This window comes from Muntiacus reevesi, chromosome 7 (genome assembly GCF_963930625.1).
Source record: "Muntiacus reevesi chromosome 7, mMunRee1.1, whole genome shotgun sequence".
Taxonomy (NCBI): Eukaryota; Metazoa; Chordata; class Mammalia; order Artiodactyla; family Cervidae; genus Muntiacus; species Muntiacus reevesi.
Window position 1 is genome coordinate 52,316,013 of NC_089255.1, and position 24,771 is coordinate 52,340,783.

The following is a 24,771-nucleotide window of genomic DNA, read 5'->3' on the forward strand; positions in this document are numbered from 1 at the left end:
GGAAAGTTTCTGCTTCCTGGTTCTGGTATGCTGGCTGGGCAAGCTTTTCCAGGATTCTTTGCTCTCCCCTACTCTGGACTTGAACAGTCCACAGTGGCAGCAGCACTTAGCAGCCAACCGCTTCCCCTGGCATGTCTCTCAGGCAGTTTTGTAGCAAAGGCCCTCCAGTGAGACATCTCTGTGAAGTCATTCTGGCACCCCACTAGGTGGATTTCCAGGGTGTATTTTAGCAGGATGGCACCAGAATAACTTTTCTGCCATCTAGTGAGCCACACTGTGCCTTCTACAGAAAGGTCTGGGTCTCAGGTCTTGGTGGGCCTCTTCCTTGGTGTGCTGTCTCAGTTCTGAGTTCTGGGTGAGGGGGAGAAGGGGGGGAGATAGGTGGTAGGAGCTATTCCTTGTATCTTCTATTTCTGTATTCTTCGGAATCCTCTTTACTTCTTGTGAACCAATCCCTCATTACTGCAATCCCTTGGTATGGTTAATAAATTCTTTACTGTCTGAGCCACCAGGAAAGTCCAGTAATACCTTATATTATTAATAAAATCTTTCTGTGTTATTACTCTCTCCTGATTGGACCTATTGATTCACAGTGTTTAGAATGAAGATGACTTTAAGTGCATACATTCGGGGGGGGGGGGAGTTAAAAATCAATTTCTAAGTTACCATCTCAAGAAGTTAGAAAAGGAACAAAAATATGGAAGGAAATTAATAAAAGTGAAAACATATATTGAAAAAAAACAGTAAGCTCAGGACTTCCCTGGTGGTCCAGTGGTTGAGAGTCTGCCTTCCAGTGCAGGGAATACGGGTTTGATTCCTAATCAGGAAACTAAGATCCCACATGCCACAGGGCAGCTGAGCTCATGCACCCCAACTAGAGAGAAGCCCACGAGCCACAACTCAGACCTGACAGAGTCAAAAATAAAAATAAACATTTTTTAACAGAAAAAAAAAGTAAGCTCACATAAATAGACAAAAATAAAAAATCAACAGAGTCAAGATTTGTTCTTTCAGAATATCAATAAACTTGGCAAGACCACTCAAGAAAAAGAAAGTATAAACTGCTCACCTTAGAGAAAAAGGAAGACATCACTGCAGACCCTATAGACATAAAAAGATAATGCAGGGTCATGATGCATAGTTTAATATAAATAAATTTAACAAACTAAATAAAACTGATGCCTTTCTTTAAAAATCACAAGTTATCTAAATTGACAGAAGAAAATTTTTTAAAAATTTAAATAGTTCTTAAGTATAATAAATCCAGAAAGATCCAGATCAAGATGGCAGAGTAAGAATAGATTTTCCACAACTAAGGATAGAAAGAAAAGGCCATATACAGACAGGTAGAAGGGACAGAGACTTGATCTTGTCAGAACCCGTACCCACCATGCTGTGACCCACAAGTGGGAGAGATTTCACAACCACAGAGGTTTTCCCTGAGAAATGTGGGGTCTGAGCTCCCCACACTAGTCTCCATGGCCCAGAAAATCTGCACCAGGAAGATGAGGCCTCATAACATTCAGCACTGAAAACCAGCATGGATTATGTCTGGGAGACTTGGTGGACTTTTGAGAAACCAAGACTTGGCTCCTGGGGCTCATGCACAAAATCACTCACTCTAATTCCCAGTACAGAGGCAGCATCTTAAAAAGCACCTGGATCTCACAAGGAGGTTCACTGACAAGTTTAGGGCATCTCACACACTACTAAAGTAATGCTCAAAATTCTCCAAGTCAGGCTTCAGCAATACATGAACCGTGAACTTCCAGATGTTCAAGCTGGTTTTAGAAAATGCAGAGGAACCAGAGATCAAATTGCCAACATTCGCTGGATTATAGAAAAAGCAAGAGAGTTCAAGGAAAACATCTATTTCTGCTTTATTGACTATGCCAAAGCCTTTGACTGTGTGGATCACAATAAACTGTGGAAAATTCTGAAAGAGATGGGAATACCAGACCACCTGACCTGCCTCTTGAGAAACTTGTATGCAGGTCAGGAAGCAACAGTTAGAACTGGACATGGAACAACAGACTGGTTCCAGATAGGAAAAGGAGTATGTCAAGGCCGTATATTGTCACCCTGCTTATTTAACTTATATGCAGAGTACATCAGGAGAAACGCTGGGATGGAAGAAGCACAAGCTGGAATCAAGATCGCTGGGGGAAATATCAATAACCTCAGATATGCAGATGACACCACCCTTATGGCAGAAAGTGAAGAAGAACTAAAGAGCCTCTTGATGAAACTGAAAGAAGAGAGTGAAAATGTTGGCTCTTAAAGCTCAATATTCATGATCAAGGATCAAAGCTCAGCATCAAAGATCATGACATCCAGTCCCATCACTTCATGGAAAATAGATGGAAAAACAGTGGAAACAGTGGCAGACTTTATTTTATGGGGCTCCAAAATCACTGCAGATGGTGACTGTAGCCATGAAATTAAAAGATGCTTCCTCCTTGGAAGGAAAGTTATAACCAACCTAGACAGCATATTAAAAAGCAGAGACATTACCTTGCCAACAAAGATCCATCTAGTCGAGGCTATGGTTTTTCCAGTAGTCATGTATAGATGTGAGAGTTGGACTATGAAGAAAGCTGAATGCAGAAGAATTGATGCTTTGAACTGTGAACTGTGGTATTGGAGAAGACTCTTGAGAGTCCTTTGGACTGCAAGGAGATCCAACCAGCCCATCCTAAAGGAGATCAGTCCTGGGTGTTCATTGGAAGGAGTGATGCTAAAGCTGAAACTCCAATACTTTGGCTACCTGATGCGAAGAGCTGACTCATTGGAAAAGACCCTGATGCTGGGAAAGATTGAGGGCAGGAGGAGAAGGGGACGACAGAGGATGAGATGGTTGGATGGCATCACCGACTCAATGGACATGGGTTTGGGTAGACTCCAGGAGATGGTGATGGACAGGGAGGCCTGGCATGCTGCGGTTCATGAGGTCACAAAGAGTCAAACATGACTAAGCGACTGAACGGAACTGAACAGACTTAATGCAATTCCTATCAAAATACCAATGGCATTTTTCACGGAACTGGAACAAATAATTCTAAAATATGTATGAAACCACAAAGGATTTTCAATTGCAAAAGCAATTTTAAGAAAGAACATGTTCATGGATATGGAGACTCCATTGGGTAAAGATGTTGACAACTTCAAAATTAGTTCACTGACTCAATACAGTCATTGTCAAGTTCCCATCAAAATTTTCTGTGGAAATTTATTAAGGAATTCTAAAAGTTATATGGGCTTCCCAAGTGACTCAGTTGGTAAAGAATCTGCCTGCAATGTGGGAGATCTGGGTTCAGTCCCTGGGTTGGAAAGATCCCCTGGAGAAGGGAAAAGCTATCCATTCCAAAATTTTATATGGAAATGCAAACAACTTATAAAAGCCAAAAATCAGAAAGAAAAATTATTGGACGATTTACAAAATCAGATGTCAAGACTTAGCATAAACCAATGATATTTAAGAGCATGTGATACTGGTCCAGTGATTGATAAACAGATAGTAAAACAGAAGAGAGAGTCTGGAAATGGCTATGCCTACACAGTAACCTGACATACAACAAAGGTGCTACTGCTATTTTGTGGTAATGAGATTTTATTTTCAAAAACTGATGCTGAAGCAATTGGACAATTCATATGCAACAGACTTTAACCTTATTCCACACCATTTACAAAACTTAATTCTGATTGGATTATAGCCTAATATGAAAGTAAATAAATAACTTTCTAGAAGAAGGGTTAGTAAATTTTTCCTGTAAAAGACAAGATAATCAATATTTTCATCTTTGTGGGCCACACGGTCTCTGTTGGAACTACTTAACTCTGCTGTTATAGCATAAAGTAGCCATAGAGAATACATAAATAAGTTGGAATGGCTGTGTTCCAGTTAAAATTTATTTACAAAAACAGGTGGCAGCCCACATGAGCCATAATCTGCTGATCCTTATTCCTGAAGATAACATAGAAGAATAATACCATGACCTTGAGATAGGCAGTTATTTCTTAAATAAGACCCAAAAAACCATGAACAATAAAAGACTTATAAATCTGAAATTCTATTTATCAAAGTACACCATCAAGACAGTGAATCAACAAGACATGGACTAAGAGAAGATATTTGTGATACATATGCATATATATATATATGCATGCATATATAAACATATCATAGATGTAGCATATATATCCAAAAAATATATCTGCAATATATAAAGAATGTCAACAAATTTAAAAAAAAAGATATAACAACTCAATGGAGAAAAACAGCTCAAACAAAATGAGAAAAAACTTGAGCAGGCATTTTACAAAGGAGACTATCAGTATGGACGTAAGTACATGAAAATATATTCCATATGATTAGTTATCAGGGAAATGCAAATTCAAAAACACCATGTAATATCAGTATACACTTATTGAAATGGCTAAAATGAAAATAACTGACAATATGAAGTGGTAGCCAGAATATGGAGCAACTAGAACTGGAACTTCCATATCCACTAACAAAAATGTAAATTGTTACAATCACCTTGAATCACTCTACTACCTCCTCTATGACCTAGGTGTTTCAGTGCTAGGTATATGAGAGAAATGCACAAATACTGCAGATGTGTATAAGGTTGGCCATAGCAGTTTTCTTCCTAATAGCTGGAAATAACTTGAATGTCTATCAGGGGAGGATGGATACTAAATTGTGGTATATTCAAACAGTGGGATAATACAAGCAATAAAAAACAACTGATAACATGGATTCGTGTAGTAGACATGATATGTAACAAAAAAAAGCCAGATACAAAATTGGAGTAAACTGTATGATTCTACTTCTATGAACTTCTGGAACAGATAAAATAATCTCTGGTAGTGGGTACAATAGAGGAGAACAATGGAGTGTCCTGGGGAGAAGAAATATTCTACATCTTGATCTGGGCAGTGGCTACATAAGTAATACATGTGTGAACATTCATCGGGCTATATATACTTTTGATTTTGCACTTTAGTCTCCGAATGTTAAAACTCAAAAAACAACTTTAATAATAACAGAAAAATTTTCATGAATATATTTTCACTGAAAGATTCAAACAACACTGAGAGAGACTAAGCCATTAGCCTTACCTGTTTCCTGTCCCTCATTCTTGCTGTCCTCCCTAAAAAGAAAAATCCATTAAGTGATCCTACTTTCAAATTATTTTTATGCATTTACATGCACATATATGTGTAATATTTAAAAAATTCATGCTTTATAATAATTTTATTTTTAGCCTAAAAATTCATCTCTCAGCCCTTTCTGTTGAATACAGATCAGTTTCACTTTAGCAGCTGGATAGTATTCTATTGTACCAATGTAACATAATTGAGTAATTTCCCTACTAGCAGATATACAAATTATTTCTAATTTTTCATTATTTGAAACAATGCGGCAAGAAACTTTCTTAAAATTTCCTGGTGCACACAAACAAACATTTTTTGTGCATTATGAACAATTAATTTTGTTTGGCTAAAACAGCAGAAAGAAAACTGTTGAGAAAAGAAAATTGTAGAGTAAAAATTTCAGTAAATTCTGTGAAATTGCTTTCTAAGAAAGCCTTACAAATTACATTCTGACCAACTATATATGAAAATGCTTATTTCCACACATCTTTATAAACACTAGATATTATCAATCTCTTAAAAAGTTGCCCGTTCTAAGGGGAAAAAATGCAGTTCATTGTTATTTTAAATTATTTTTATTCATTATTTAAATTTCTTCTGATTGAAGTGGTTATTTAGATTCTTGGCACATGTCTTTATTAGGTTGTTTATATTTTTTCTTATCAATTTTGGAGTGTTCCTTATTAAATGTAATAATACATATTTTGAAAATATTTCCTCCTTGTTTGCCACTTCTTTCTTTTTCTTATTACATAGCAATAGCCAGGACTATCAAAACAATACTGAAAAAACTTTAGTGGGAAATCTTGTAATATTTAATAGGTATGATGCTTGTAGCTCAGATGATAAAAGAACCTGCCTGCAATGCAGGAGACCCAGGTTTGATTCCTGCACTGGGAAGATCCCCTGGAGAAGGGAATGTCAACCCCCTCCAGTATTTTTGCCTGGAGGATTCCATGGACAGAGAAGCCTGGCAGGCTATAGTCCATGGGGCTCCAAAGAGTCAGACATGACTGAGCGACTAACACATGCACATACATTGTGTATGCATATATCTTTCATTAAAACAAAGAAGTTTCTTTCTACTTCGGGTTTGCAAAAGTCGTTTTCTTTCTAATCAAAAATAGATGACAAATTGTATCAAATGCTTTTTGCATCTCTTAAGATACTTATATCACTTTATTTTGAATGTAATGATTTGCATTAATATATTCTGAATTTCGAAGCAGTCTTGAATACCTTAGGTAAATCCTTCTTAGTTATGACATTTAGAAAATACATTTCTGGATTCATTCTACTAATACTTAAGATACCTAAATATGTGTTCATTAAGTGAATGTATGCTTTTTTGGTTAGTTTTAAATTTTAGGCCATGTCAGCTCCAGTGTAAATGGGTTAGAAAACTTTTTACTTTTTTCAAGGCTTTGGATTGCTAAAATCAGTATAGCATGTTCCTTACTTGTAGAACCTTCTGTTTGGTGTCCTTTTATGAGAAAGCTTTGAATACCTTTTCAGCGCTCTCAGTGTTTGTATTGTTGCTTGTTGTTTTAAGGTGAACATTTCTTCATGGGTCAATTTTGGTGATTTCTGTTTTCCAGAAACTTTTTTAGTCTAGATTTTTCTGATTTATTATCTTAAATTTAGAATTTATCTCAGACTTTTTAAGAATCTCTTCTATACTTATAATGTCCCTTTTCATTTCAAATGTTGATAATTCTTTTTTTTTTTTAACCTTGATTAGACATACTAGGCTTTTTATATTTTTGGTTTTTTTCAGTTTTATTAAAATTTACTCATTTCATTCATTTCTTTCTTTAGCAATAAATGTTTACATTTTTCTCCCTTTAGCTTCTTGAGCTATATGTATGATTTGCTTCTGTTCACTCTTTTCTTATTTTCCAATGTATGCATCCAAGGCTATATATTTTCTCTGAGTATGTATAGATTTTGAATTGTATTGATCTCATCGTTCTTGTTGTAGTGGTTAAATACACTGGCTCCAGACTGTATTATCTAGGTTCAAACCCCAACTCTATCATCTATGTGCCCTTGGGCAGGTTATTTAACAGAGTTCTGTGTTTCAGTTCCTCATCTGTGAAAAGAGATGATAATGGAATCAACTTCTCAGGATTATTGCGATAATAAAATGAGACAATCCAAGTAGATCACTCAGCACAAAACTGATTGTATATTAATGTTAACTAAATTTTGGTATCATTATTTTTAACTAATCAATAACTTCATTTTACATTTTTTTTCCACTATAGTTATTCTAAGTTAAAGATGTGGGTTTTTATTTCCAAGTTAAAAAAATTGTATTCTTTTGTTTACTAATTTCAAATTTTATTGCAGTGTGATCAAAGAATGTGAACTGAATGATTTCTTATCTAGGAATTTACTAACATTTTCCTTGTGTTTTAGAAGGTAGCTAATGTTGCATGTGTGTTTGAAGAGATTATGCATTCACCATTATAGCGTACAAAGTCCTTTACACCTATTCAGTCAAGTTCCTTTATTGTGTTATTCAAATCCTCACTACTCTTGCTTACTTTTTTCCTACCTCATCTGTCAGTTTTTGAGTTGAAGTCTTCCAAAATAGTTGTGTATTTTTCATTCCTATCTGTATTTCTATCAGCTTTTACTTCATATATTACGTTATAAACATGAATTTTGGTGTTATATTGTTAGGTTTGTAAAGGTTCATTATTCATTGGCCTTCTTATGGAATTGTATCTTTTGTCAACATAAATGTTCTTTATCTTATCAAATCCTCTTTACATTCTTTTTTTTTTGTCTGACATTAAAATGTTCAGTTCAGTTCAGTTCAGTCACTCAGTCATGTCCGACTCTTTACCACACTTGTTATCCATTTTTAGTTACTTGGCTTATTTATCTTTTTATGCTCTTTTATTTTCAAACTTCTTTTTAGACGTATTTCTTCTAAATATCTTATGACTAGACATGTTACTATTTTACAAAATTTGAAATTTTCTGTCTTTGCTTAGGAAATTATATCCATTTGTCATATATTTTGATTACTGGTGATTTTTCCTGCCATCTGGTTGTGTGTGTTTTACACACTTTCAGAACTTCCCTCTTATCTCTTCATCATACCTTGTCTCTGCCATCTTTATGTTGTCTTCATCCAAAACATTAGTGGCCTGCAGGCCAAATTTGTCCTGCTTCCTGTTTTGTAAATAAAGTTTTATTGGAACAAAACAGGCTCATTCAATCACATATTATCTATGACTGTTTTCACACTATAGAGTAAAGCTGAGCAGTTGAGTCAGAGTCTGTATGGACCACAAAGCTGAAAATATTTACTCTCTGGCCTTTTACAGAAAAAGTCTGCCAGCATCTAGTCTAGGTTTTAATTTTATGTTATTAATTTTAAATATATAGCATAATAGGCAAGTTAACTAGTTTCTTTCTTCTTCACTGTTTCTTTAATATCTTCATCTTTCTTGGATTCATTCAGCTCAGTTAAGTCACTCAGTTGTATCTGACTCTTTATGACCCCATGAACCACAGCACGCCAGGCCTCCCTGTCCATCATCAGCTCCCAGAGTCCACCCAAACCCATGTCCATTGAGTCGGTGATGCCATCTAACCATCTCATCCTCTGTTGTCCCCTTCTCCTCCAGTCCTCAATCTTTCCCAGCATCAGGATCTTTTCAAATAAGTCAGCTCTTCACATCAGGTGGCCAAAGTACTGGAGTTTCAGCTTCAACATCAGTCCTACCAATGAACACCCAGGACTGATCTCCTTTAGGATGGACTGGTTGGATCTCCTTGCAGTCCAAGGGGCTCTCAAGAGTCTTCTCCAACACCAAGGTTCAAAAGCATCAATTCTTCGGCGCTCAGCTTTCTTTATAGTTCAACTCTCACATCCATACACGACCACTGGAAAAACCATAGCCTTGACTAGACAGACCTTTGTTGACAAACTAATGTCTCTGCTTTTTAATATGCTGTCTAGGTTGGTTATAACTTTCTTTCCAAGGAGTAAGCATCTTTTAATTTCATGGCTGCAATCACCATCTGCAGTGATTTTGGAGCCCAGAAAAATTAAGTCAGCCACTGTTTCCACTGTTTCTCCATCTATTTGCCATGAAGTGATGGGACCAGATGCCATGATCTTAGTTTTCTGAATGCTGAGCTTTAAGCCAACTTTTTCACTCTCCTCTTTCACTGTCATCAAGAGGCTCTTTAGTTCTTCTTCACTTTCTGCCATAAGGGTGGTGTCATCTGCATATCTGAGGTTATTGATATTTCTCCCGGCAATCTTGATTCCGGCTTGTGCTTCCTCCATCCCAGCGTTTCTCATGATGTACTCTGCATATAAGTTAAATAAGCAGGGTGACAATATACAGCCTTGACATACTCCTTTTCCTATTTGGAACCAGTCTGTTGTTCATGTCCAATTCTAACTGTTGCTTCCTGACCTGCATACAGGTTTCTCAAGAGGCAGGTCAGGTGGTCTGGTAATCCCATCTCTTTCAGAATTTTCCACAGTTTATTGTGATCCACACAGTCAAAGGCTTTGGCATAGTCAATAAAGCAGAAATAGATGTTTTCCTTGAACTCTCTTGCTTTTTCTATGATCCAGCGGATGTTGGCAATTTGATCTCTTGTTCCTCTACCTTTTCTTTCTTTCTTTTTTTTTTTTTTATTGTAGTGGTCTTTGACATACATTGACATGATCTTGTTCCTCTACCTTTTCTAAAACCAGCTCAAACATCTGAAAGTTCACGGTTCACACAGCTGAAGACTGGCTTGGAGAATTTTGAGCATCACTTTACTAGCGTGTGAGAAGAGTGCAATTGTGCAGTTGGATTCATTGCAATGTGCAATGTGTAAGATGAGTGCAACTGTGCAATTGGATTCACTACTTGTTTTATTAAACTTCATCCAATAGCCAGTTATTCTTTCAAGAAATTTCTATTGGTGATACACATCTGCTGAGTTTTCTTATTTTGAAAATCTTGTTCTTAATCTCTAAGATCACTATTTGCTTCCTTTCCACTAATGCAATAACATCCTAATCTTTTTGAAGATAATTGTTATAATACTTATAAGTATGTATTTTACTTATAATTATATTTTTCTGAAAGTTATAAGATGAAATTTATAAAACAAATGTCTACGTATCTTTTCATTTATCTTTCCACAGGTATTTTTTCAGTATTTAGTGAGTTTGATACATGTACAAATTATTATTATATCTTGCATTGATTGTCCTTGTACTTCGTAAATGAAAATTCTTGTTAGAGCTCTCCATTCACTTAATGTGAGTTGACTGGTAATTATAGGAGAAGAGAAGGACATTCTGCTGGATAGAGTGATTTCAGGGTGAGGGGTCTTCCCACCCTTTCTGCAGTCCATTGCTATTGTTCTGTCTTTAGCTCCCAGGACTCATGGACTCACTGCTTTAATCTGTGGACAGTTCTAAGCAGGAAAAGGGAAGGAGATCACCAGTTCAGTTGCCACAAATGCAGTGTCTCCATTCACTGCTCTAATCATTACCCCAGTACCCTCCACTCACTGAATCTACTCTCTTTGAAATAAGAACGTCCCTGAAATTGCTTCCATTCCTGTAGTAGTTTTAAGCTTAGGAGTGTTTGAGGTTCAGGTGCTCTAGTTTATTTCTCCAAGGCCTGATGTTATCGTTGGTTAGTTGCTAAGTCGTGCCCAACTCTTTTGTGATCCCATGGACTGTACTCCACTAGGCCCCTCTGTTTGTGGAACTTCCCAGGCAAGAATATTAGAGAGGGAATATCTTCCCGACCCAGGGATCGAACTCAGGTCTCCTACATTGTAGGTAGATTCTTTACCTGCTGAGCCATCGGGAAGCCCGCCAAGGCCTGATACCATCTCCTAAGATTTTCTCATATATTGATAACCCTTTTTTTTGTCTCAGAACCTGTTACCAGTTATTCCACACCCCTCTTCCCCTCTCCCCTCTCTCTCAGTCATTTCTGTCATTTCATAAGATTTTGTAGAGGTAAATTTCCTTCAGTCTGATGTCTTGATTTAATGTTCATGTACAGGATTTTAAAACTAACTCTTCTAAAACACCATTAAATATAATTGCTTTGTGGGTGGTGACATGATATTACCATTTTTAAAATTTCAAAACCTTTAAAAATATACTCAGAAAGAGTATTTGTGACACAGAAAGAGCAAGGAAGTCCTACTCCAACAGCATCTGAGGGGATTTGAAATGAGAAAAGGATGTTCACCAACTGTAATGAAAAGGGGTACTTAGTCTCCAGTCTCATGCCTTTAAAAATAGCTTGGGTGGTCCATTCAACTAAAAAGTCTTCCTTCACGGGGGTAGGAGACAATGGTTACTGCAAAGCTCTAATCACTTAGCCACATTTTGTGCCTGATAACAAATGACACATTAGGCAGCGATCTGACATCTGTGACATTTGACTAACAAGCTCATCCTGCTGTGGAATTCTGCCCTTATCCTGCCACATCTTGATCCCTGCCTGCCAAGCTCTTGATTTCAGAGTACACCATGAGCTAACTCGAACAGTTTTTAGTCCTGATTTAAGGGTCTCTTCCTAGAACCACTGGAAAGCATAAACCCTGATACACCCTCCCCCAGTCACTCACACATATTATCTGGGCTCTTAAGTCCTTCAGTAGACTAGCTGGTCTCATTGGGCTTTCTTTCAGAACCTCAGAAAGAGCAGATGTGTTTGAAAATCCTATTAATACTCTTGAGATTTCTCAGTTGATTACTAACACCTTCCTCTCTTTCTCCATTTCCAGCCCTGGGTTCCTTTGCAGGGGTTACTGTCAGACACCACTGCACACTCTCAGAGCTCTCTGAGACAGCACTAGGTGAATCTCTAAATTTTCTCTGCTTGGAATAGGCAAAAACTTTTTTCCTTGCCATCAATGGTATCTATCTCACTATCAGTTGTGCACCAATTTCAACCTGGCAGGGACTGAATGTCCTTCCATGTTCTGATCAAGGAATCTCCTGCGGCAACTGCCACAGGTACATTGTGGCTTTGGATGACTAAGATCTGTGCTTTATCAGATTTTCAAGTGGTGGCACAAGGTCCTAGGCTGCTGCTGCTGCTAAGTCACTTCAGTCGTGTTCGACTCTGTGTGACCCCATAGACGTCAGCCCACCAGGCTCCCCCGCCTCTGGGATTCTCCAGGCAAGAACACTGGAGTGGGATGCCATTGCCTTCTCCCCTCTAGGCTGCTACCGGGGGATTTTCAGGACTCCTGCTATCGTTAAGGTCCTTGTCCTCTACCATCATCTTATGGCTTCCCTTCCCTTCTCCACCTCCCCAGAAATAAAATACACAGAAATTCACATTTATGTGGCTCTTGCTAAGTATAAAACATTGTGCTACGTATTTTCACAATTATTTTTCAGAAAACCTTCAGCATAACTATGAGGAGTCCTTATGTAGTCCTTATAGTTATAGCCCTTAATAAAGGAGTCCTTATTTCCCCATTTCTACCATCTCAAAGCTAAGGCTCAGAGGGTTGTAAGGGACTTATCTGGGAGTACAAAAGTAGCAAGGGGTAGGGCTGGGATCTGAGTCCTGGCTTCTCAGCCTGGAAGCCCAAGGGATCACCCTGAGAATCAGCCTCGAGCTTGGCCCACCCAAGCACATGAGTCTGAAATCAGATAAGAAACTAGAGGATAAAGGGAGAATGTAGCCGACTCTTTCCCTTAAAAGGAACAGGGCTGGCCAAGGTACCTTTAAAACTGGAGAATCATAGCACCAGATGTCTAGCTGAACAGACAAAATTTGGCTGCTTGGGAAATTTTTGTGTAGAGTCATGGAGACATGAATTTTAAGTATGAATTAACTAACTTCTTAGTACCTGCACTCTTATTACGGATAAGCTTTTGAGTTTTCTTAGCCCATTCTGCTTTTTCTGACATTCTGCCTTTTTTTTTCCCCCTTGGCCTAATCAAAAGGAGCTCTCCTTAATTCAAAATTCAACAAACGTTTATTATTTGGCTACTTTATGATAGGGTCTATTCTATATGTAGGAGATACAGAGAATAAAAACACACATCTTGACTATATATATACTGGGAGCCAGAGGTGGGAAAGGTAGGTACAAAAAATTGACAAGTAAATCTACAATTACCACATAATGAAGTGGTATCTGTGATGTAAGGCTGTGGAAGGTCCTAAAGGAACACAAAAATGGACAGTTAACTCAACCTGCATGCAGGTGAGATGAAGAATGGATAAGCTAAGATTTCCAAGAGGATGCAATTCTTGACACAAGATTGAGCCCTTGAGATGGTCAGGACTACAACTGCATGTGTAAAACTCTTTTGGAAAAGAAAGATTCACACCAAAATAAGACAGCAATGGAAACCTCCTCTTGGGGATCTGAGGAGATAAATCATTTGCTAGAACTGCATTGGAACCTGAATAAACTTCATAATTTCCTAGCTCTCTTCAACTTACTATGAGGTCACTTGTAAGTCTGCTCCTGGGTTTCTGGGCAGTTATTCTGAATTTCCCCAAGGCCTGGCCAATAACCTGCTCTTTCTCATGTGTGCCCTTACTCTGGAGCTCCATCAAAAAATCTCCTTAGTTTCTGAACTTTCCTGATGGTCCAGTGGTTAAGACTCCACATTTCTAATGCAGGGTGTGAGGGTTTGATCTCTGGTTGGGGAACTAAGATCCCACATGCTGTGCGGTATGGCCAAAAATAAAAATCTCCTCATTTCTATCCACCCCTGGGCCTGTTGCTCTTACCATGACTAAGCAATTATCTTATCTTCGGAAAGTCTTTTTGACTTATCTACTCAAAGTTGCTTCTTACTTATTGCCTCTACTGGTTGCTGTTGTCTAGTGATTCCTGAGGTTTGCCTCTCTTGTCTTTTTGTGTACTTTTTTTTTAACCACCAACTGCCTAACCTTCTCCCTTAGTCATACTTATATTCTCCAAGAAAGGAATCAATTTGTTAATTAATTACTAACCTCTTCCTTGGGCAAAAATCTTATATTTAGCCAGTTCACAGGTCACTGTCCAATCAGGGGACTGGTTGCCCTTATGTTGGATGCCTAGCCCTGTTCAAACCAGGGACCCAGAGTTATAAGTCACAAGGATGGAGGCTTATACTGACTGAGCTCCTTCAAGGGTTATAGAAGGCAGAAACCCGAGGCTTTGGTCAATTCAGAAGAAAGATGCTAACAGATAACATTAGAGGCACTACAAACAGGAAGAACAAAAAGATTAAAAAAAAACATACTAACATCAAACCACAATTCTTCCTTAGCACAACATCAGATAATGGAAGGGGAGGAGGATAAAGAAAAATAAAAAGTTCCTGGTAATACATATATTTATATACAAAAACAAGAAGAAAAGGATAGAAAATAAATATACCCAAGGAAAGGACATAGGTTGGCCTACTTCATAGGACATGATCTTTCCTGAGGTTCAAAGATTTCTCTCTTCTCAGATACATGAGGGATGACATAAAGAGTGTAGTGAATGTGACTGTTAGTTTTAAGTGTCAACTTGACTATGAGAATGTTCCAGTTATTCAATTAAAAAGCTAACCTCGGTGTTGCTGGGAAGGAATTCTGTTAGATGTGGTTAACATCTACAATCATTTGACTTTAAGTAAAGGAGGTTATCCTTGATATTCTGGGTGGGCTCCATCTAATCAAGTGAAAGGCCTTAAGAGCAAAACTAAGATTTTTCCTAAGGAAGAAGAAATCCCACCTGTGAAACTGTAGCGTCCATTCCTGCCCAAGAGTTTCTGGCCTGTTAGCCTGCTAGCCTGCCTTAGAGTCTGAACCTGTTAGCTCCCACAATCATGCCAGTCAACTCCTTTGTATTACATAATAAAATAATTACAATACATATTATGATAAGCATATGATGATAATATTATAAGAAATTTATAATATAATCTACTGGTTATTCTCTGATACAACTCTGCCTCATTCAGTGAGGACAGAAGAAGACATTTGGAAATTTGATACTCAGCACAACCTCTATCATCAGCTCTTCACTCCAACTGAGGCTTCCCTGATGGCTCAGTGGTAAAGAACCCACCTGTCAACGCAGGAGACGCAGGTTTGATCCCTGGGTAAGGAAGATACTCTGGAGGAGGAAATGACAACCCACTCCAGTATTCTTGCCTGGAGAATCCCATGGACAGAGGAGCCTGGCAGGCAGTTGGACACACGAGCATGCATACACACACACACACACATTCACTCCAATTAGCCAGTCACCTGTTTATCTCTTCATAGTGATTCTCCTTTTCCTACTCTGTTCACATTGCTTTTCCTTCTGACTTGCCACCACTCTGTCTCCCACGTTCATAAACTCCTTTCCTTTCCTTACACTCTAGCTCTGTCAGAAGCCCTCCATAAAGTCACCTCCTTTTACTTTAGCTCCATTTGCTCTTTTCTTTCTCTTAATTCCCTCAGCAGATGTTAGTTGTGCCATTCACTGTGATTCTTGACCTTACTCTCTCAACACTGTTTTGTATGTTGTATTCACTGCTAGTTAGGCATAAATCTGTAAGAACAAATTTGATTGTGCAAAAAATGTTATGCTTCTTTATTGTGCTTAAATCAAAATAAATTCACCTCAGACTTAAGTGATTCCAGCCTTAATTCTGCTTAAGTAGAAGGAAATCCAATCCCAGTTATTACCAGGCTTCCCTCCCTTCCTCCCGAGGAATTCACCAGAGTCTGGAAGATTTATGTTGAGCCAGAAAATGGGGGAAGATGGACTTTGACATCTTCACTGTTCAGGGATGTATGGTCCCCACAAGCCAGACAACAGCTCTGCTCATGGACTGAGTAGCAGCGGCAGGGGGATCCAGTCTTCTTGGGGACACCATGCATCTATCTGATGTTTGGCTAGCTCTTGGGGTCTTTCAAGGAAACAAGGCTGGTATCCTCACTACTGAAACCCTGACTTTGACTCTTTTCCAGTTTGGGAAATGTTTTCTTTTGCAACAATTCCACCTACGCACAACTCCTCCTTCCCTCTCTCTCTTTCCTTCTTTCCCTCTCTCCCCAGATGTCCCTACCCCTTGAATCCCCTGGCAAAATCCCTTTGGGAGCAAGAAACCTGGAGGGCAAATCACTGGGCACAACTTCAGGGATACCACTGATGGTGCATTCTAAGGAGCTGTGTCCAGGCGGCTTCAATGACAATGCAAGCGGTGCCTCCTGGAGTTGTCTAAGAGAGAATTCCTGTCAACTTCTTTCTGCCTAGAAACACAAACTCCCTAGAAGCCTGTTTGGAATGGAGGGGAGGGAAAATATAAGAACATAAACCAAATTAACAGCTCAATAAATTAGCCTGTCACACAGTTGTTTTTTTGTTTGTCCCCTGTATTTTCACTGGGTGTTTAAAAATATGTGTGGGCTGACATGTGTTCCAATTAGATTATGAACTTCCTGAAGATTAGAACAATATTGTATTTACTGATTATTTTAAAATCTTTCTCAGTGTAATAATTAGAATATGAGGAGAACATAAGTGTGTCTTGAACCGCAGAACGGTGAGTCTGTGGATTACTGACTAGGCTCCACCAGTTCAAACTGCACCAGGGCTGACCTCCTTGTTGAAGGGCTGCCTCCAGCGTCTTTTCACCGTCACTTTTAGGGTTAGGTAAATATGCTTTTACTTTACCGGCTTCTGTTCACAGCTGCTGCTGGCCTGAATTTCCAAGATATCACATTTCTACTTGGGACCTTTCTGGCCCCAAGTAAAAGTAAACATTTCTTTTAAAATTCAGACAGATGATACTAACTTGAACCTTCTTTCACATCAAGAGAATTCAGGTCACAACATAAACATGTCTATGGTAACAACAATGGAGAATTTCTAAATGAAATCAAAGCAGTACCTGGTATGCATTTTCATAATACCTTTCACTTGAAGAGCCAAGTACATTAGGAGAACTTTATCTCAATAATCCTTAGAGATAAGTAAAGGGACCTGACAGAATGACTTGTATAGATAGGGTAACGTAACTAGGTTGTTAACACCCTGTTGCCTTGCCTAGTATTTAAATAGCCACCCATGGACTGTACCCACCAGGATCCTCTATTAGATTTTCCAAGCAAGAATATTGGAGGGGGTTTCCATTCCCTTCCCCAGGAGAATTTCCCAACCCAGGGATCGAACCCAGTCTCCTTGCAGGCAGATTCTTTACCATCTGAGCCACCAGGTAAGGCCATGAATAGTTAGGCTACTTTGCCTTAACAAACCATTGTTTTAATGACATAATGGAATATTTGTGCTCTGACAGGAGAACTCACATTTTCACATCACACTAACATTAGTAAGCACAGTATGGAGAAAGTTTAACCAAATTTGCCAATATGCACTTGGCTTTGAACTTTCCAACCTCTCTCTTTTGTAATCTTGCTTCCTCTTTGTTGTCTGTCTCCCCATTGCCCTCACCTCCCTTGCTCTAAAGCTAGTAAAAGACTGAAAACTCAATTACATTACAGCATTGGAACTTAATAGATCAGCTCCCCTAGGACTCCAGGCATTTTGAAAGACAACAGCTTAGCCCAAAGCTGTTGTTACACCACTTTCTGATATGGAGAAAGATTTTTTTGGGAGGTGGAAAGCCTTCCATTCCTGTTCCCTTAAATAACATGTAGATGATTACATATTCTACTTTCAGCTCTAGAGGGAAAAGTTTGCAACTAAAGAAGGCAGAGAAAGTAATGGTAAAGGAAAAGAGGATGAGGGAAGACTTAGTTTTCAAGGAGAGAAGGAAAAGAGGGTAGAACCTTATCTTTTCCACATCTGTAAATCACTGTAATTTGTGGAAATTAAATGTACACTTTAAGCATTTATTCAGTATTAACCAATGATGAAGCCTATTTGGGCCTCATTTTTTGTCAGAACAGCTGTAACTAATAACACAGAATAACATTTTGTAGAATGGACTGAGTCTCCGTCCCCCCCTTTTCCTCCCCTACACACTCTATTAAGGATCCGAGCCCAAAGCGAACACTGCATTATGTGCTCATCCCATGTGTCTTTTCATGGCTTCACACCAGTGTTTGCTCTGCTCCTTGGTCTGAAAACATCTTCCCTTATTGCTCTGCCTGTTGAACTTACATTCACCCGATGAGACCCCATTCAAATGTTAGCCAAGAGGTCTTCTCCAAAAGCTCTTTTTGCTCTGAGTAGGACCAATCCCTTCCTCCACTATACTCATCATCTTGTGTAACTAATATATAGTAATAGGTCTCTCTGCTCCCCAGAATGCGAATTATTTCAAGTTGGGACCAGGTCTTACCTATCTATCTATTTATTTATATTTTCAGTGTCTGATGCTCTTATGTATTGGGTATAATAAAAGTATGTACATTTATCATAAAAGAAATTTAGTTTCATAAATGACACAAAATTTAGACAGAAGAGAGCAATATGGTATGATGTACCAGGCTAAGAAAATTAAGGTTAGGTAACTACTGAATTCAACAAATATTTACTTAACACCCAGGAGTAAGGAATTGTGTCCCAGGATTATGAGGATAAATAGAACATGAGGCTTTGAGGTGCTCACAGTCCACCTTATAGATGATCTTTCTCTGTGCATAGCAGTACCCTGGTTTAGGTATCACCTTAATATGTTTCTCACAACTTGTGAGGTAGATCATGATTTTCATTTTTACCAAGATGGAAATAGAGGGTTTGAATTTTTAGGTTTTCTGACTCCCAGATTGGAGTCTTTCTTTCCCACTACCTCAGTGTTTCTCAAAATTTTCCACAGGAGTACACTTTCACAGGGAGAACAGACTTATAATCTTCAGGGTTGAGAAACAGAAGCTCAAAATCTAGTATGCTCTATTGAAAATTCATGATTACTAGAACGTTTTCCATTACTTCTCAGTGAGTCAAACCGAAGGTCTGAGGAAATGAACCACAGTGATTTTAGGTCCCGGAGGGGCCTTAGTACAGTTTCATAACAAGAGGGGGGCAAACAAATTTCAGAAACACACACACTGCTGCCTTCACTCAAGGTGTCTGGGTTTGGCTTGAGTCCTCACCCACGATTCTGAGTAACTTCATCAGATTTCTTTGAGGTTTCTACTAGTATAACTAACTATATTCACTGCCCTGTCCGAAAACGGTAACAAAACCGCACACTCTACTCCCAGATTTTAAGTGAGCAGTGGGGGCCGACGATTTACAGCCTTCCAGCAAGGATGTCCATTCTAGCAATAAGATCTCTTCAATCTGATACTATTTGCCAATCCATTCTTCTCATCGCTTGTTGAACCTAAGAGCTGGAGATGTCTCTTCCAACCGCCTTTCTATGGGGTCTTTGAAGGCCCCATAGGTTCGACGACGCCCTTTCGTCAGCACCGCCGCTAGGGGGCAGCCCAGGCCTGCAGCGCTGCTGTGCCCTCTAGTGGCTGGTGGGCTGACACGCTCTTTTATGGAACCTATAAAACCCTCAAAAGTTGCACTCGGGAAGTCAGCCTGTGTGACACCCGGCAGCGAAATTTTAAAAAACCGTCCTAGTTCTCAGCTTCCTTTTCTTAAGGGCTTTGGCAGACTCAGATAATTTCCCTTCTTGGACGAATCTCTCACTCCCTAGGGTCTCCCCCTCCCAGGGTGTGGCAACGTGGAGCCATCACTCTCTCTTGGCAAGGTAAAAAATTAGAACCTGGGGGACTTCGGCACTTTGCCCAAAGTCTTTTTACTTCCTCCATCTTCTTCATGGATATAGAGCTTATATAGGCATCCAAGATCTTTCGATATAACCTCTTTTTCGGCATGAGACTTCAGGATTCAAATCCTGACTCCCTCGTTTACAATTTGGGTCACTTTAAGACAGTTAACCTCACTAAGCTTCTGGTTCACCTGTAAAATTGAGAGACTAGTACCTACGTTATGCAGTTTGCAGATGGTAATGTAGAGAAAATGCTAGGTCTTGCACAGTGAAGGTGTGCATTCGTTAATAGCATTAGCTGTCTTTATTCCTCAAAGCTTCGGTCTAGGGCACACCACGTCTATCAATTTGGTACAGAAAAAAAAAAAAAAAAGCCTGCCTTTACATAGGACCCAAGGGTACGTGTGCAAAAATGAATTAATAACTTAATTTTCTAAAAGTGGCTAAGCTAACAGTGACCTTAGCTTATGGAAAGGGGGGCTCGTTGTGTGACAGAATCAGTGCCATGGGCTTCAGAGTGCAAAGGAATCCAACAGGCCTAGAATCCTCATGAAAGAGCTATTTTGCACACAGGTGTCCTTCCTCTTTCCTAGGCCCTGCGCTCCCACCACATGTAAGAACTCAGCGAATCTGGGAGTGGATTCTGTGAGGTAGGCCTGGGGGCGCGGTGGTGCAAAAGCAAAACGGTTCCAGGCCAAGGCAGGGAACGGAGAACTCCAAAGGCCAAGAAACCCAAGCCAATAAGATTCCCCACACCCAGAAGGAGTCTAAAAGGTGGCAAAGACTCGCTGCCCAAAGTCCAAGCACTGCAGGAAAGTGGCCAGAGAATCTGACAGGTAGGAACACGATAGAAACTGTCAGAAAAGTTAAAGCTGAAGAGCTCATAACGCCCAGAGGCCCAGAGAAAGGTCAGTAAGAGCTGAGCAGCTGTTCCATCTGGTGCCAGAGACCTTGGCTGTAGTGTTCTACACCAGGCAGTTTAGGCCTCCGTGATCAGCCCCACCTAGAAAAGCCAATTCTTCTGCTCTTAAAGGGGACCTGCCTGTTTCTGGCAGGGAGTCTTACTCTCAGTGGGCAAAGCTAGCTCTTAAGGATGAGTAGCGGGGGAAGGGGCAGAGAGGACGTTCAGGGGTTCAACTGGATCCAAAAGGAAGGAGCTTGTGAATGGAGCCTGAGCCTCCATATTGTGAGAACTACACGCGTTTCTTTCCGAGGCGGGCAGGGGCCCTGGCTGCCAGGGACCCTGACAAGCCACGACTTGAGCTGCGCCTTGGAGACTGGGTTGGCTGGAGAGCGGTATAGAGGAAGGAGGGCGTTCCTGGAAAGGGGGTGGGGTGGGGAGGGAGGTGAGAGGAACAGCAGGAGCAAAGGCACGAAGGAAGAATGAGTCTGCTGCGCGTTGAGAATGGCATGGAGACTTCACTGATTGGAGCCGAGAGTTCTTGCAGGGGATGGAGGCAGCGATGATTGGATAGCTAAAGTGGGGCCAGATTTGGAGGGCTTTGAATGCCCGACCGAGGAGCACTCAACCCAGCTCCTGCCTCGCGATTTCCGTTCAAGACTGAATTACCTAAAGGGTGGTTAATTCCAACGGGTGTTCTTCTTTGGGGGCTTCTGAAAAGTCAGCTTATTCTCTTACCTGATTCAATTCTGTTCCTTTCACCAAGGAGAAAGTAATCCTCACTTGTCGAGGGGAGGGGGGATAATGTTGACTGATTTCACTTTACTTGCTTGGAGGATGCAAAAAAAAAAAAAAAAAAAATCCCATTTCCACGCCAAATATTAAATTTGGTTTCTCCTCCTCACGCAAGTTCTCTTTCTCTCGCCAGCACCTCCCCCACGTTTTTCCTGCTCTCCACCAGCTCGGCCAGTTGCCTCCTCGGCCCCGGAGGCGCGCGTTCCGGGCCCCGCTGGCCCGCGCCCGCCCTCCGCGCCCGAGCGCACCCCCCGCCCCCCGCCTGCCCGCGCCCGTGCCCCGCACACACTGGTCCACGCCCCCCCTGCGGCCGAGCGGTAGGTGTTTTGCCGTCTGCGCCGGGCCGCAGTGCGGCTGCGCGCACTGGGCTGCCTCCGGGGCTGGCAGGGCAGCGGCGGCGGCGGGGCCAGGAGCGAGCGGCGGCGACGGCGGCGGCGTGGGGAGTGGCGTGGAGCCGAGCCTGGGGCTGCAGCCGCAGCGCGGGGCCCCCGGAGTAGAAAGCCCCGCGGGCAGGAAAGGAAAGGCCGGGCCGTCAGGTCCCTGAGCAACCGTTCTCCTGGGATTTGGGGGAGCCTCGCCCCCCCCCACTTCATCTTCAGACGCCCCCTCCTCATCCCCCCCCAAGCCCCGGCCGCTGACGGGAGGAGGCGGCGGCGGCGGCGGGGGGCTGAGGGGAGCCGCCATGCCTCTCCCGCGGTGAAGCGCGCCGGCCGTAAGGAGCCGCTCGGTCTCCCCGGTGATGTCCCCCAGGCGGCAGGCGAAAGCGACTCACTCGAGCCCTGGGGTAAAGGCCTAGCTTATCCAGCTTCCTTCCTCCTCCTCCTCCTCTTCCCCTCCCCGTTCCTCTCCCCCTTCGTCCTCCCCTCCCCGTCTCTTCCCTCACCCTTCCCCGCGCCCCCATCTTCCCTCCCTCCCTCCCACCCCTCCAGCAGCGATGGCAGAGGAACAACAACAGCCGCCGCCACAGCAGCCTGATGCCCATCAGCAGCTTCCCCCCAGCGCCCCCAACTCGGGGGTGGCTCTGCCAGCCCTTGTGCCCGGGCTGCCAGGGACAGAGGCCAGCGCACTGCAACACAGGATCAAGAACTCCATCTGGTAAGAGGATCCTCCATCGCTGGGGTAGAAAAGCCCAGGCACATTTCTGCTGCAAAGAGGGTGGGGGGCGGCGGGCTGGGGAGCGGAGGAGGAGGCTGATACATTCATTGAATGTGGGTCTCCGAAGTCGGGTGCGTATTTATAGGACCTCTGGAGGTGTGGGCACTTTGCATCAGCCCCTGGGCTCCGGAGCCAGAAAATGCTTTTACCCCCTCCTCAATTGCAAGTGCAGATAAACAAGTGTTTTTCACTTATGTGTAAGAGGAATATGGGTCGAAATTAAGTCATGTTGCATGATGATAGCATGAATTTGGGACTGAGAAATGTGAAATGTGTTTACTCCTTTTTTGCAGTCATACTGGGAGGAAGCAGTGTATTGTGAATTTTCACCAGACATTGTGCATATTAATATATGCAGCACAAAACCTAATGTGTCTCTTTCTTTCAGTTGGCTTAGCTGCTCTTTCTGGATATTTTTGCCTTCTTTATTCTGAGATTAAATTTCTCTTCCAGGGACCTTAATCTTTTTGCATTGATTGTGAAGAAAGGGTTTCCATAGTATGAGACATTTTAAGGTGGTAGTTTATACTGTAAAGTGATTTTCCAATTTTAAAGGATGCTTTCATTTAAAATAAATGTGTTGCCATTTCGTGTTTTTTTTAGAACCCTTGGATGAAATATCCTTTGCTATTCTTGTATTTTCTTGTATAAGAATTTACAATATTTCAACATTAGATTAAACTCTGAAAGACTGGTGGCAGTCTTTTAATAATTAAAGATACTGAGTTAAGTCTGTCCTCCGTTAGAGCCATTGGAAATATTCTGTGAACATGAACTTGCATTATTTTTGTAGGATTCTTCATTAACTGACATGTTATAAAAAGTGTAGTGCTATTTTTAAAATGGAAAGCATTATTTGGAGTTTGGTCTAAGACTGCTTTTAATAGATGATTAAAAATAGAATTAAATGTGTTTTTAAAAGCTCTGATTTTATGAAATCTTACATGTTGATCATTGAATATGATTACTGAAATACCAAACCTCCTTACTTTTTATATTGCAATTTAAAAATAAATCTATCGTAAAACAACTGACATTGTAGTACAATATTTACATATTTAAAAACAGTGACAATTTTTAAATGCACAATTAAAGTTTGTTATATAGTAATTTTCATTAATTTCTTGGCACACATCCATATTGTCATGATGCTAATATGAAGTAGGTCAGTGCAGGCTTTAATAGTTTGATACTGCACAGTATTTGGCAGCTGAGTATCTTGCTTTCAGTTTTCATTTTTAGATGAAGTTTAAATATTTTTAAAAGAATATCTTAGGGTTGACAATAGTCATGTTGTCGCCATTTGAATAGGTCAGATAAATAGGATTGTGTGTGTGTGTGAGAGAGAGAGAGAAAGAGAAGGGTTTATTCTTTGATAGATGCCCTCACCCCCTTTTTTAGAGCTATAATTTAAAGGAAGAGATACTCAATGTCCTGATTATCATCAAGATTTTCAGAAACCAGGTTTCTTCCCCCTAACTTAATGTTACCAGCGTCTCTGAAGTCTGAATTGAGCACTTTGGTTTTTACATTCAGGTAAGGGACATCCAAGTTAAAGGACTAAAATATTTTAAGAAAGGCAAATTTTGAAAGTTGAATTAATAATTAATATGTTTTGATTTATTGTGAGAACAATGAGGGAAAGGAGCGTTCACCTTATATTTTTAAAGTATGAGTAAGTTGTATAGGCAGCAGGCTGAAGTGTTTGAATAATAATGTAGTGGAGTGCTCTTTTGGTAAATCATGATTTAATTCTTCTTTAATTGATAATTTATATTTGCACATCTATTACAACTTAACTGCACTGATTTTAATGTGAGGAAAACTTCTAAAGTACAATGTACTTCAGTTTTTGGTACTTATTCTGATAAAACAAAATGACAACAAACACCTTACTCCCCAAATGTACAATTTTATAACTTCATTTTGAAATTGTATTGGCACACTAGCATTTAATTTTCAGCTTTAGAAATCCTATTTGCAAAATTATTTATTTATATTTAAAACTTTAAACATTTGTGGATCATGAACAGTGTTAGTGGCTATATTTGTGTATAGCCTCATAGCCCCTCCTCCA

General features: G+C 40.4%; 2 protein-coding genes across 5 annotated transcripts in view; one reads left to right on the forward strand and one right to left on the reverse strand.

The window, feature by feature from the left end:
• The window catches only part of TEX9 (testis expressed 9), a 297,677-nt gene that overhangs the window by 185,722 nt on the left and 87,184 nt on the right, over nt 1-24,771 (reverse strand). The window contains exons 1-2 of one of the 3 annotated variants that reach the window (XM_065941920.1): nt 21,483-21,641; nt 5,125-5,156 (exon numbers count right to left, since the gene is read on the reverse strand). The exons of the other annotated variants lie outside the window; for them this stretch is intronic. The gene's annotated coding sequence lies outside the window, so the exon portion shown is untranslated. Of the gene's footprint in view, nt 1-5,124; nt 5,157-21,482; nt 21,642-24,771 lie in introns of those variants that run through there. 3 annotated transcript variants of the gene reach the window in all.
• Nucleotides 21,850-24,771, forward strand: part of RFX7 (regulatory factor X7) — a 142,553-nt gene continuing 139,631 nt past the window's right edge. The window contains exons 1-2 of one of the 2 annotated variants that reach the window (XM_065941914.1): nt 21,850-22,323; nt 22,472-22,634. In XM_065941914.1, coding sequence (XP_065797986.1) covers nt 22,474-22,634 — 161 coding nt within the window. In that variant the 5' untranslated portion in view covers nt 21,850-22,323; nt 22,472-22,473. Of the gene's footprint in view, nt 22,635-24,771 lie in introns of both variants that reach the window. The other variant, XM_065941913.1, reaches the window with a different exon arrangement.